General features: G+C 44.6%; 1 protein-coding gene across 2 annotated transcripts in view; it reads left to right on the top strand.

The window, feature by feature from the left end:
• eif2ak1 (eukaryotic translation initiation factor 2-alpha kinase 1) overlaps positions 1-12,540 on the top strand; it is a 63,621-nt gene that overhangs the window by 32,092 nt on the left and 18,989 nt on the right. For both annotated transcript variants that reach the window (XM_072269145.1, XM_072269144.1), the window contains 3 exons: positions 2,153-2,642; positions 7,381-7,489; positions 7,601-7,707. In XM_072269145.1, coding sequence (XP_072125246.1) covers positions 2,153-2,642; positions 7,381-7,489; positions 7,601-7,707 — 706 coding nt within the window. The remainder of the gene's footprint in view (positions 1-2,152; positions 2,643-7,380; positions 7,490-7,600; positions 7,708-12,540) is intronic.

The raw sequence follows: 12,540 nt of genomic DNA, 5'->3' as shown, positions 1-12,540 counted from the left end.
CTCACTGACCCTGACCATACATCTCTGGAATTGGGAGGAGACCCACACAGCCACAGCAAGAATGCGCCAACTCCTCGCACCGAGTGGCAGGAATTGGAGCCACGTTGCTGGCGCTGTAAATAAAGGCATCCGTTAGTCCTGCGAGACCATGGATCTGCGCCTGGAAAGTCTTCACTCTCCAGGGTGCAGGGCTGGGCAAGGTTGTATGGAAGACCAGCAGTTGCCCATGCTGCAAGTCTCCCCTCTCCACGACACCAATGTTGTCCAAGGGAAGGGCATTAGGACCCATACAGCTTGGCACCAGTGTCGTCACAGAGCAATGTGTGATTAAGTGCCTTGCTGAAGGACACAACACGTTGTCTCGGCTGGGGCTCGAACTCACAACCTTCAGGTAGCTAGTCCAATGCCTTAACCACTTGGCCACGTGCCCACAATGCTGGTGCTGTAAAGCATTGTATTAACCGCTACACTATGGTGCTCCCCCACACCTGCTTCCCCCAGTGAAAGCACGGTAACACTCCCAACACGCTGGAGGAACTCAGCAGGTCGGGCAGCATCCGTGGAAATGATCAGTCAACGTTTTGGGCCGGAACCCTTGTTTACGAAAGCACGGTAATTTCTCCAGAAGCATGCACTGATGGCTGCTTTGTATTCATTCAGGGGATATAAATGTAACTCGCACTGCTGTCACTTATTACACATACCTAATTGTTCCTGAGTTGAGAAGACTATTGCAAGGCATAAAAGATGGACAGAAAACCTGTTGCTTATGATCGTTTTTACTAAGTGTTACAAGAGCAAAGACTAAAAAAGGGAGAGGAAATATGAGGAGCAAGAATGATGGAAGAGACGAGAGGAAGAGAAGGTCTCTCTTCCTTCCCACCACTGCCTGTAAGGATTGCACATCATCCCTGTGACTGTGTGGGTTTCCTCCGGGTGATCCAGTTTTCTCCCACAGACCAAATACATACCGGTTAGTAGGTTAATTGGTGATTGTAAACTGTTCAGTGATTAGGCTATGATTAATTCAGGGAACTGCTGGGTAGTGCAGCTTGGAGGGCCAGAAAGGCCTATTCTGCACTGTATCTCAATAAATAATAAACAAATCTTACGCCAGACCACTGATAACAGGAAATTCCACTGACATTGCAACAGATAACAATTGTCCAATTAGATAGCCAGGTTCAAGTAATGTGACACCTACCAGTGAAAGCAAGAAGTTTAAAAAAAATACAGAGGCAGGTGTAACTAGTGAATAACTCACTGAACAATCACAGGTGATTATATAAAAATACAAACAAACATTGTAATGTTGAACTACCAGAAAATCAACGATTCTATAGCCCAGTACATCAAACTCAACCACATTATGGGCCTGGAGTCACACGCAAGCCAGATCAGATATTGATGATTCATGTGAAGTGTAGAAGGTATGTGGAGTGTTGGCCATTATTGGTCAGAAGATTGAGTTCAAAGGCCTGTGAGGTAATGTGGTAGCCCTATAAAACTCTGGTTAGACCACACTTGGAGTATTGTGTTCAGTTCTGGTCGCCTCATTATGGGAAGTATGTGGAAGTTTTAGGGAGGGTGCAGAGGAGGTTTACCAGGACGGTGCCTGGATTAGAGACCATGCCTTATGAGGACAGGTGGAGCGAGTTAGGGCCTTTATCTTCGGAGTGAAGGAGGATGAGGGGTGACTTTATAGGTGTATAAGGTGATAAGAGGCATAGATCAGAAGGACAGCTGGAAACTTTTTGCCCAGGGTCAAAATGGTAAGGAGAACAGGCATAATTTTATTGGAAGAAGGTATGGGGGTGACTCAGAGGTATTCTTTTTTACACAGAGTGGCAGATGTATGAATTGCCTTGCCTGGGTGGTGGTAGAGGCAGATGCATTAGGGACATTTAACACACTCCTAGGCACATGGATGAAAAAAACAATGGAGGGCTATGTAGGAAGGAGGGGTTAGATTGGCCTTAAAGTAGGTTAAAAGGTCAGCACAACATAGTGGGCTGAAGGGCTTGTACTGTGCTGTACTGCTTTGTGTTCTCTGTAAGTGCACTATTTGTTTTCTTTGTAGTTTCAAGGTTAGGTTTATTTATTTGATGGCATAAAAATTTTAAAAACTAATTCAACAAATTCATTTCTGTAGGGAGTCTTCCGTCCAGAACACACAAACCAGTGGCTCAGGTATCATTTTTGCAGACCCTAGTTCTGCTGTGAGAGTGGGAGAGACTCCGTCAGGAAGCAGGCTTGTTGAGGAAAAGATGAGTGTGGAGAGTTCAAAGGAAAATGACAAGCAGATTTCCACCCACAGTGAAAGCAGAGGGGTGAAGCCAGCGAGATGCTGTGAAAATGGACTACTGGGTGCCAAGGGCCTTGGCACGCATCAGCCTTGTTTTGATTCCAAGGATGTGTCTGTGCACGGCACAGATCTGAGCTCAGAGCCACCAGTGCAGCAAGACAGAAAGAACAAACCATGCAAGATGATTGAGACAATGGAGGCTGAGGGACAAGACCTCAAGAGCACTCAGGAAATGGACACAGGTGACGTGGAGATGTCAGGTTCATCTATAGACCTGAGCAATAGTTGGTCGTCAGGGAGTGATACATCTTTCACAGACGTATCTCCTGTGTCCCAGGTGAGGAAGCATTCTACCATCAAAATCCTATGTAATGTTGTCCTTACACTTGTAATTGTTTTAAAGAATATTAGTAATTGAGAGAGAATGTATTGTGGCAGTTTGTGTTTGCTTCCACAGATGCAGTGGGTTTAAACCATAAGACATGGGTGTGAAGTTAGGCCATTTAGCTCATCGAGTCTTCTCTGCCATTCCATCATGGCTGATTTATTATACCTCTCAATCCCATTTGTCTGCCTTCACCCTGTAACCTTTGTCGCCCTGACTAATCAAGAATCTGTCAGCCTCCCCTTTAAATATACTCAATGATTTGCCCTCCACAGCCACGTGTGGCAATGAATTCCACAAATTTACCACCACTGGCTTAAGAAATTTCCTGCTCTAAAGGGATATTCCTCTATTCTGAGGTTGTGCCCTCTGGTCCTAGACTCCCCCACTATAGGAAACATCCTCTCCACATCCACTCTATCCAGGTCTTTCAATATTTGATAGGTTTCGTTGAGCTCCCCCACTCATTCTTCTAAACTTCAGTAAGTACAGACCAAGAACTATCAAATGCTCCTAATATGTTAACACTTTCCCAAGATCATTCTCCAATGCCAGGACCTCTTTCCGTAGATAAGGGGCCTAAAATTGTTAATGATTCTGCAAGTGCGGTGTGACCAGTGCTTTATAAGCCTTAGCATTATATTCTTGCTTTAAGTGCAGAGAATGATCCCTCTATACTGCCCCATGCCAGAGTAGAAAGGACTAGCTACAGAACAAATCGTCCCTTTACATTTTTCCATTAATTATTCCCAAGACAAAATCACAGATTATTTCTGATCTGCATTAATACACATTCCCAGGATTGTTAGTTATTAGTTAGACACTAAATTAGATATTGTGTCATTAGTTATCAGTTAGTATTAGTTAGACTCTCTGGCGCTTGGGTTTTGGAATTTTGAGTTATATTCTGGTACTCTGTAAGGCTTTTGTAAGTTCTCACCATAACCACGTGGGTTTCCTCCCACAGTCTAAAGACGTACCATTTCGTAGGTTAACTGGTCATTGTGAATTGATCTGTGATTAGGCTGGGCTAAATAGCTGGGTTGTTAGCCGCTGTGGCTCATTGGGCTGGAAGGGTCTGTTCTGCTCTGTATCTGTAAATAAAGAGACTGTAGTGCAGTGGACGGGAAGGCTCTCCAGTGGGTAATCAAATCCACCCAATGCATCACCAGCACCAGCCTACCTGCCAGCAAGGACATATATACGGAGAGGTGACGGAAAAGGGCCAGCGACATCATGAAGGATCCGTCCCACCGTGCTCATGGACTGTTTGTCCCACTCCCATCGGGGAAGAGGCTACATAGCATCTGTGCCAGGACCACCAGACCCAAAGACAGTTACTTTCCACAAGCAGTAAGGTTGATCCACACCTCCACCTTCTAACCCACCCACCACCACTACTTTATCATTTCCTGTCGGTCACCACTGTTAGCTGTCTCCTGCACACTGGTTGTCTGCCTGCTGGGTGCAGTCATTCCATGATTCCATTGACGTCATCATCATCACTAGTTGAAACTAATTTGGCAGGGCGATGGTAAGCAGAGTGATAGTGCTGAGGATAAGGTAGTTAGTTTACAAACAAAAGCAATGTGTAGTGAAACTCCTAGCAAGGAGAGGGTGATGATATGGCAACATTGCAGTCAATAGGATGAATTGCAACATAAAAGGTGGACAAAATCAAAAAGAGTGAATACAGGACTGAAGATGTTATATTTAACTGTGTGCAGTATACAGAATAAGGTCGATGAACTTGTAGCACAGTTACAGATTGGCATGTATAATGTTGTAGGCATCATTGAATCATGACTGAAAGATTATAGCTGGGAGAAACTAAATTCCAAAGTGTCGGTATTTCAGTGGAATAAAGGAAATTACAATGGCATGAGAGGGGAACTGGCCAAAGTTGACTTAAAAGTGACACTAGCAGGAAGGACAGCAGGGCAGCAATGGCCGGAGTTTCTGCGGAAAATGAGGGAAGTGCAAAACAGATATATTCCAAATAAAAAGAAATTTTTGAATGGAAGAAAGACACTACTGTGGCTGACGTGGTCAGAGCCAAAGTAAAAGCAAAAGAGAGGGCATACAAGGAAGCCAAAGCTAGTGGGAAGATAGAAGATTGGGAGGCTTTTAAAAATTTGCAGAAGGAAACTAAGAAGGTCATTAGGAAGGAAAAGATGAATTATGAAAGGAAGCTGGCGACTAATATCGAAGAAGATACTAAAAGCTTTTTTAAGTATATAAAGGGTAAAAGAGAATTGAGGGTAGATATAGGACCAATGGAAAATGATGCTGGAGATATTGTATTGAGAGACACAGAGATGGCAGAGGAAATGGATGTGTATTTTGCATCAGTCTTCACAGTGGAAGATGTCTGCAGTATACCGGACATTCAAGAGTGTCAGGAAAGTGAAGTTTGTGCAGTGAAAATTATGACTGAGAAGGTGCTCAGGAAGCTTAATGATCTGAGGGTGGAAAAATCTCCTGGACCTAATGGAATGCACCCTCGGGTTCTGAAGGTAGTAGCTGGAGAGGTTACGGAGGCATTAACAATGCTCTTTCAAGAATCAATAGATTCTGGCATTGTACCGGATGACTGGAAAATTGCAAATGTTACTCCGCTATTTAAGAAGGGTGGGAGGCAGCAGAAAGGAAACTATAGATCCGTTAGCCTGACATCAGTGGTTGGGAAGTTGTTGGAGTCAATTGGTAGGGATGAAATTATGGTGTACCTGGAGGCACATGACAAGATAGGCCAAAGCCAGCATGGTTTCCTAAAAGGAAAATCCTGCCTGACTAACCTACTGCAATTTTTTGAGGAAATTACAAGCAGGGAAGACAAAGGAGATGCGGTAGACATGGTGTACGTACTTAGATCTTCAGAAGGCCTTTGGCATGGTGCCGCACATGAGGCTGCTCAGCAAGATAAGAGCCCATGGAATTACAGGGAAGTTACAAGCATGGGTGGAGCATTAGCTGATCAGCAGAAAACAGAGAGTGGGAAGAAAGGGATCCTATTCTGGCTGGCTGCTAGTTACCAGTGGAGTTCCATAGGGGTTGGTGTTGGGACTGCTACTTTTTATGATGTATGTCAACGATTTGGACTACGGTATTAATGGATTTGTAGCTAAATTTGCTGATGATACAAAGACAGGTGGAGGACCGGGTAGTGTTAAGGAAACAGAGAGCCTGCAGAGAGACTTAGATAGTTTAGGGGAATGGGCAAAGAAGTGGCAAATGAATTACAATGTTGGAAAATGTATGGTCATGTACTTTGGTGGAAGAAATAAATGGGTGGATTATTATTTAGATGGGGAGAGAACTCAAAATGCAGAGATGCAAAGGGACTTGAGAGTCCTTGTGCAGGTTAAAGGTTAACCACTAGGTTGAGTTGGTGGTGAAGAAGGTGAATACAATGTTGGCGTTCATTTCTAGAGGTACTGAATATAAGAGTAGGGATGTAATGTTGAGGCTCTATAAGGCACTCGTGAGACCACACTTGTGAGTATTGTGTGCAGTTTTGGGCTCCTTATTTTAGAAAGGATATACTGACATTGGTGAGGTTTCAGAGAAGACCCACAAAAATGATTCCAGGATTGAAAGGGTAACTGTATGAGGACCATCTGGCAGCTCTTGGGCTGTATTCCCTGGAGTTCAGGAGAATGAGAGGGGGATCTCATAGAAACATTCCGAATGTTAAAAGGCCTGAACAGATTAGATATGGCAAAGCTATGAGGTATGGCGTCCATTTAGAACAGATGCGGAGAAATTACTTTAGTCAGATGGTGGTAAATCTGTGGAATTTGTTGCCATGAGTGGCTGTGGGGCCAAGTCATTGGGTGCATTTAAGGCAGAGATAGATATGTTCTTGATTAGCCAGGGCATCAAAGGATATGGGGAGAAAGCAGGGGAGTGGGGATGACTGAAAGAATTGGATCAGCCCATGATTGAATGGCGGAGCAGACTCGATGGGCCAAATGGCTTGCTTCTGCCCCTATATCTTATGGTCTTATAATATCAACTCTAACCTCCCTTTTACTCTTTATATAACTGAAAAAACTTCTGGTATCCTGCTTTGTATTATTGGCTAGTTTGTCCTCTTATTTCATCTTTTCCCTTATAACTTTTTTAGTTGCCTTTTGGTGGATTTTAAAAGCTTCCCAATCATCCAACTTCCCACTTACTTTTGCTACCTTATATGCCCTTTCCTTGGCTTTTATGCAGTCCTTAACTTCCCTTGTTAGCCACTGTTACCTACCCCTGCCATTTGAGAATTACTTCTTCTGTGGGACATACCAATCTTGCGCTTAACGTCCAAGGATGCACATTGTATTGAAAGGACAGGTGGGAAGGCAGAGGGAGTGACGTTGCTCTTTAGGTTAAAAATAAACTCAGATCGTTAGAAAGAGGTGACATAGGGTCGGAAAGTGGTGAGTCCTTGTAGGTAGAGCTAAAGAACTGCAAGGGTTAAACTCCCTAATGGGAGTTGTATACAGACCACCAGAACAGTAGTAAGGATGTGGTTTACAAATTACACTGGGAGATAGAAAATGCATATCAAAAGGGAAATGTTACAATAGTCATGGGGGATTTCAATATGCAGGTAGAATGGGAAAATCAAGTTGATGCTGGATCCCAAGAGGGGGAATTTTTGTTCATAAATTTCATGGTCTTTTATTTCTTTGTTTGTTAGACCCAATTTCATCTTGCTCTTCATATACAAATGCAATTGTGTGAAGGCTCTCTTCAAGACTGGATTTTGGAAAGGAATACCAAACCAAGACAGAACGTGGCATTTACCTGTGAGTTGTTTAATTCATCATTATACCCTGCATTTGACTTTCCTTCCCTCCTAGAGGGCATATTTCTCATGGAAATGGCAATTCCCTCCTCATCGGTTTGCTCTTGTTCAGGTCCGTTTGCTCAGGTGGAGGTGGACCGCACCGTACACATATTTCATCAGCTTCTCAAGGGAGTGCACTTCATCCACTCCAAGGGTGTTGTGCACAGAGATCTGAAGGTGAGTCTGCATCACAAGGTTCACAGGAACACCAAATAATAGTGTGGTAGGAAGCCAATCTGCCCATTTACTCTGTGCCAGCTTTTCATAGTCATAGTCATACTTTATTGATCCCGGGGGAAATTGGTTTTCATTACAGTTGCTCCATAAATAATAAATAGTAATAGAACCATAAATAGTTAAATAGTAATATGTAAATTATGCCAGTAAATTATGAAATAAGTCCAGGACCAGCCTATCGGCTCAGGATGTCTGACCCTCCAAGGGAGGAGTTGTAAAGTTTGATGGCCACAGGCAGGAATGACTTCCTATGACGCTCAGTGCTGCATCTCGGTGGAATGAGTCTCTGGCTGAATGTACTCCTGTGCCCAACCAGTACATTATGTAGTGGATGGGAGACATTGACCAAGATGGCATGCAACTTGGACAGCATCCTCTTTTCAGACACCACCATGAGAGAGTCCAGTTCCATCCCCACAACATCACTGGCCTTATGAATGAGTTTGTTGATTCTGTTGGTGCCTGCTACCCTCAGCCTGCTGCCCCAGCACACAACAGCAAACATGATAGCACTGGCCACCACAGACTCGTAGAACATCCTCAGCATCGTCCGGCAGATGTTAAAGGACCTCAGGCTCCTCAGGAAATAGAGACGGCTCTGACCCTTCTTGTAGACAGCCTCAGTGTTCTTTGACCAGTCCAGTTTATTGTCAATTCGTATCCCCAGGTATCTGTAATCCTCCACCATGTCCACACTGACCCCCTGGATGGAAACAGGGGTCACCGGTAGGAGCACTAAATTTTGTCCCACGATTCCCTGCTCTTTCTCGAGAGTTCCACACATTTTACCTTTACATTCAGTTCCCCTATCATAGTTCCCATTGAACCCTTTACCCACCTCGCTCTTAGATGGTGGACTCCAAATCATGGCAGACTTAAACTTGGAGTATAAAGGTTCAGTTTTGGTTTCCTCATTATAAGCCATAGGTGCAGAATTAGGCCATTTGACCCATTTTGTCTGCTGCAGCATTTCATCATGGCTGATCGATTTTCCCTCTCATCCCCATTCTCCTACCTTTTCCCTGTAACCTTTGACGCCCTGACTAATCAAAAACCTATCTGCCTCCACTTTAAACATATCCAATGACTTGGCCTCCACAGTCATCTGTGGCAATTAAGTCCATAGATTCCCTCACAGCCTGTGCTGCATTGAATTCCATAGACCAAGGGTCCCCAATCTTTTTTGCACCGCGGACCGGTTTAATATTGACAATATTCCTGCAGACCGGCCGACTGGGGGGGGGAGTGGTGTTCAAATAGGGTTAAACTCACCTCAACATGTCTTTTACAGTTAGGGTTGCCAACTTTCTCACTCCCAAATAAGGGACAAAAGTAGCAGTCAAATCCCGGGCAACACACATCAAAGTTGCTGGTGAACGCAGCAGGCCAGGCAGCATCTCTAGAAAGAGGTACAGTTGACGTTTTGGGCCGAGACCCTTCGTCAGACGACTGTACCTCTTCGTAGAGGTGCTGCCTGGCCTCCTGCGTTCACCAGCAACTTTGGTGCGTGTCGCTTGAAATTCCAGCATCTGCAGATTTCCTCGTGTTTGAGTCAAATCCCAGGACACTTTACCCCAGAAAGACTACCATGACCATGATGCCTTGTGCGGGCACCTGTGTGCACATGTGATGTGCGCATGCGCGTACGTGCTGATTTTTTTTTCCCACAAATCGGTTTTGCCTTCATCTTCCCGACTATACTGTACATACATTATTCCTACTTTATATAGGCTGTGTATTTATCATATCATTCCTGCTTTTACTATATGTTAGTGTTATTTTCGGTTTTATCTGTTATTTGGTATGATCTGGTAGGTTATTTTTTTGGGTCTGGGAACGCTCAAAAAATTTTCCCATATAAATTAATGGTAATTGCTTCTTCACTTTACGCCATTTCAGCAGGAACAGTTTCACAGGAACACTCTACTTTAGCGGGGGAAATACAGGACAAGGGCGGTCCTGTATGGAACAAACCAATTTAGCCCAATATACGGGATGTCCCGGCAAATACGGGACAGTTGGCAACCCTACGTTCAAGTTCAACAGTGCGTGACAGGGAATGAGGAAAGGTGCAGCTGACTCGTATCGTTTCCTCACGGCCCGGTAGCACATGCTTTGCAGTTGGTTGGGGACCGCTGCCATAGACAGCCTCCTCTGGCTAAAGTATTTCCTCATTTCTGTACTGAAGAGACATCCCTCTGTTCTGAGCAACACACATCAAAGTTGCTGGTGAACACAGCAGGCCAGGCAGCATCTGTAGGAAGAGGTGCAGTCGATGTTTCAGGCCGAGACCCTTCGTCAGGACTAACTGAAGGTTAGTCCTTCAGTTAGTCCTGACGAAGGGTCTCGGCCTGAAACATCGACTGCACCTCTTCCTAGAGATGCTGCCTGGCCTGCTGCGTTCACCAGCAACTTTGATGTGTGTTGCTTGTATTTCCAGCATCTGCAGAATTCCTGTTGTTTGCCTCTGTTCTGAGGCTGTGTCTTCTGGCCCTGGATTCCCCCTTCATAGGAAGGATGTAGGATATTTGTCAGGATGCTGCCTGCATTGGAGAGTACTGTATATCTTGTGAGGATAGGTTGAGCAATCTCGGGCTTTTCTGTTTGAAACTAAAGAGGGTGAGGTGACTTGATAAAGATGTACAAGAAAATGAGGCATGGTTCGAGTGGACAGCCGGAGACCTTTTGCCAGGTGGGAGAGCTAACACGAGGGGGCACAATTTCAAGGAGAGGATGTCAGGGCTAGGCTTTTTTTTTACTCAGAGTGCTGTGCGATTTGATCGCTTCTACCTTCTTGTTCTGGCTTCTTCCCCCTTCTTTTCAGTCCTGATGGAGAGTCTCAGCCTGAAATGTCAACTGTTTATTCCTCTTCATTCAAGTCCTGCTGAGTTCCCCCAGCATTTTGTGTGTGTGTGTGTGTGTGTTATTAATGGTAGAGGCAGATACATTAGGGACATTTAAGAAACTCTTAGATAGGCACATAGATGAAAGAAAACGAAGGGCTGTGTGGGAGGGAAGGATGAGATTGATCGTGGTGTAGGTTAAAAGGTCAGCACAACATGATGGGCTGAAGGGCCTGTGCTGTACTGTCCTATGTTCTGAACATTATCTTTTCGCAACTCTGCTTCATTCGTCAATTAACCTACATCATTTTATCGACTGTCTTTGGAAACAGTTTCTCCCTTTTTAATTCTGTCAATCTCCAATGTTGAATATTAGCAATCCTCAGACCCATCACAGCTGAATCTTCATCAGGGCAGAAAGGGAGGAGGAAGAAGCCAGAATAAGAAGGTGGACGGTGGGAGAGAGGAGGGAGGATAGCTACAGTCGATAGGTGAACCCAGCTGGGTAAGAAAGATAAAGGTCTCGAGAAGAATCTGATAGGGTAGGAGAGAGAACTGTAGGAGAAAGGGAAGGAGGACCGGACACAGAGTGGGGAAAAGAAGAAAACGGGAGGGGATGGATTTTTTTTTTGTGTCATTCTCTGAAGACAATAGGCAATAGGTGCAGGGGTAGGCCATTCAGCCCTTCGAGCCAGCACCACCATTCACTGTGATCATGGCTGATCATCCACAATCAGTAAGTACCTTTCTCCTGCCTTCTCCCTATATCCCTTCACTCCGCTATCTTTAAGAGCTCTATCTAACTCTTTCTTGAAAGAATCCAGAGAATTGGCCTCCACTGCCTTCTGAGGCAGAGCATTCCACAGAACCACAACCCTCTGTGTGAAAAAGTTTTTCCTCAACTCTGTTCTAAATTGTCTACCCCTTATTCTTAAACTGTGGCCTCTGGTTCTGGACTCCCCCAACATTGGGAACATGTTTCCTGCCTCTAGCATGTCCAATCCCTTAATAATCTTATATCTTTCAATCAGATCCCCTCTCATCCTTCTAAATTCCAGTGTATACAAGCCCAGTCGCTCCAACCTTTCAACATATGACAGTCCTGCCATCCTGGGAATTAACCTCGTGAACCTACGCTGCACTCCCTGAATAGCTAGAATGTCCTTCCTCAAATTTGGAGACCAAAACTGTACACAGTACTCCAGGTGTGGTCTCACCAGGGCCCTGTATAACTGCAGAAGGACCTCTTTGCTCCTATACTCAACTCCCTTGTTATGAAGGCCAGCATGCCATTAGCTTTCTTACTGCCTGTTGTACCTGCATGCTTACTTTCAGTGACTGATGAACAAGGACACCTAGATCTCGTTGTACTTCCCCTTTTCCTAACTTGAAAGAGGACTTGAACAAAGCAGTAAAGATATCTTTGATCCTGAGGCAAGTCTTCACCACCACCCGTCAGTACCTCTTGTACCTTCACTCTCTCACTCACATTATAGAACGGTGAACAGTACAGGCCCTTCAGCCCACAATGTTGTGCCAATGTTTTTATTTATCTTACTTAGAGATACTGCGTGGAACAGGCCCTTCCGGCCTAACAAGCCACACTTTTCAGCAACCCATCTATTTAACACTAGCTTAATCACAGGACAATCTGCAATAACAAGTCAACCTACTAACGGGTACACCTTTTGACTGAGGGAGGAAACTGGAGGACCTGGAGGAAACCAACACGTTCACAGGGAGAACTTATGAAATTGAACCGCAAGCTCCGGAACGCTCCCACCAGTCATAGCATCGCGCTAACTGCTATGCTACTGCGGTACCAACTTTTTAACCTACTTGAAGATCAATCCAACCCTTCCCTTCCACATAGTCTTCCCCGTTTTTTATCATACATAAGCCTATCGAAGAGTTTCTTAAATGATGCTAA

This window comes from Mobula birostris, chromosome 9, assembly GCF_030028105.1.
Source record: "Mobula birostris isolate sMobBir1 chromosome 9, sMobBir1.hap1, whole genome shotgun sequence".
In the NCBI taxonomy this organism is placed as follows: Eukaryota; Metazoa; Chordata; class Chondrichthyes; order Myliobatiformes; family Myliobatidae; genus Mobula; species Mobula birostris.
This window is presented reverse-complemented; position numbering and strand designations above follow the sequence as displayed.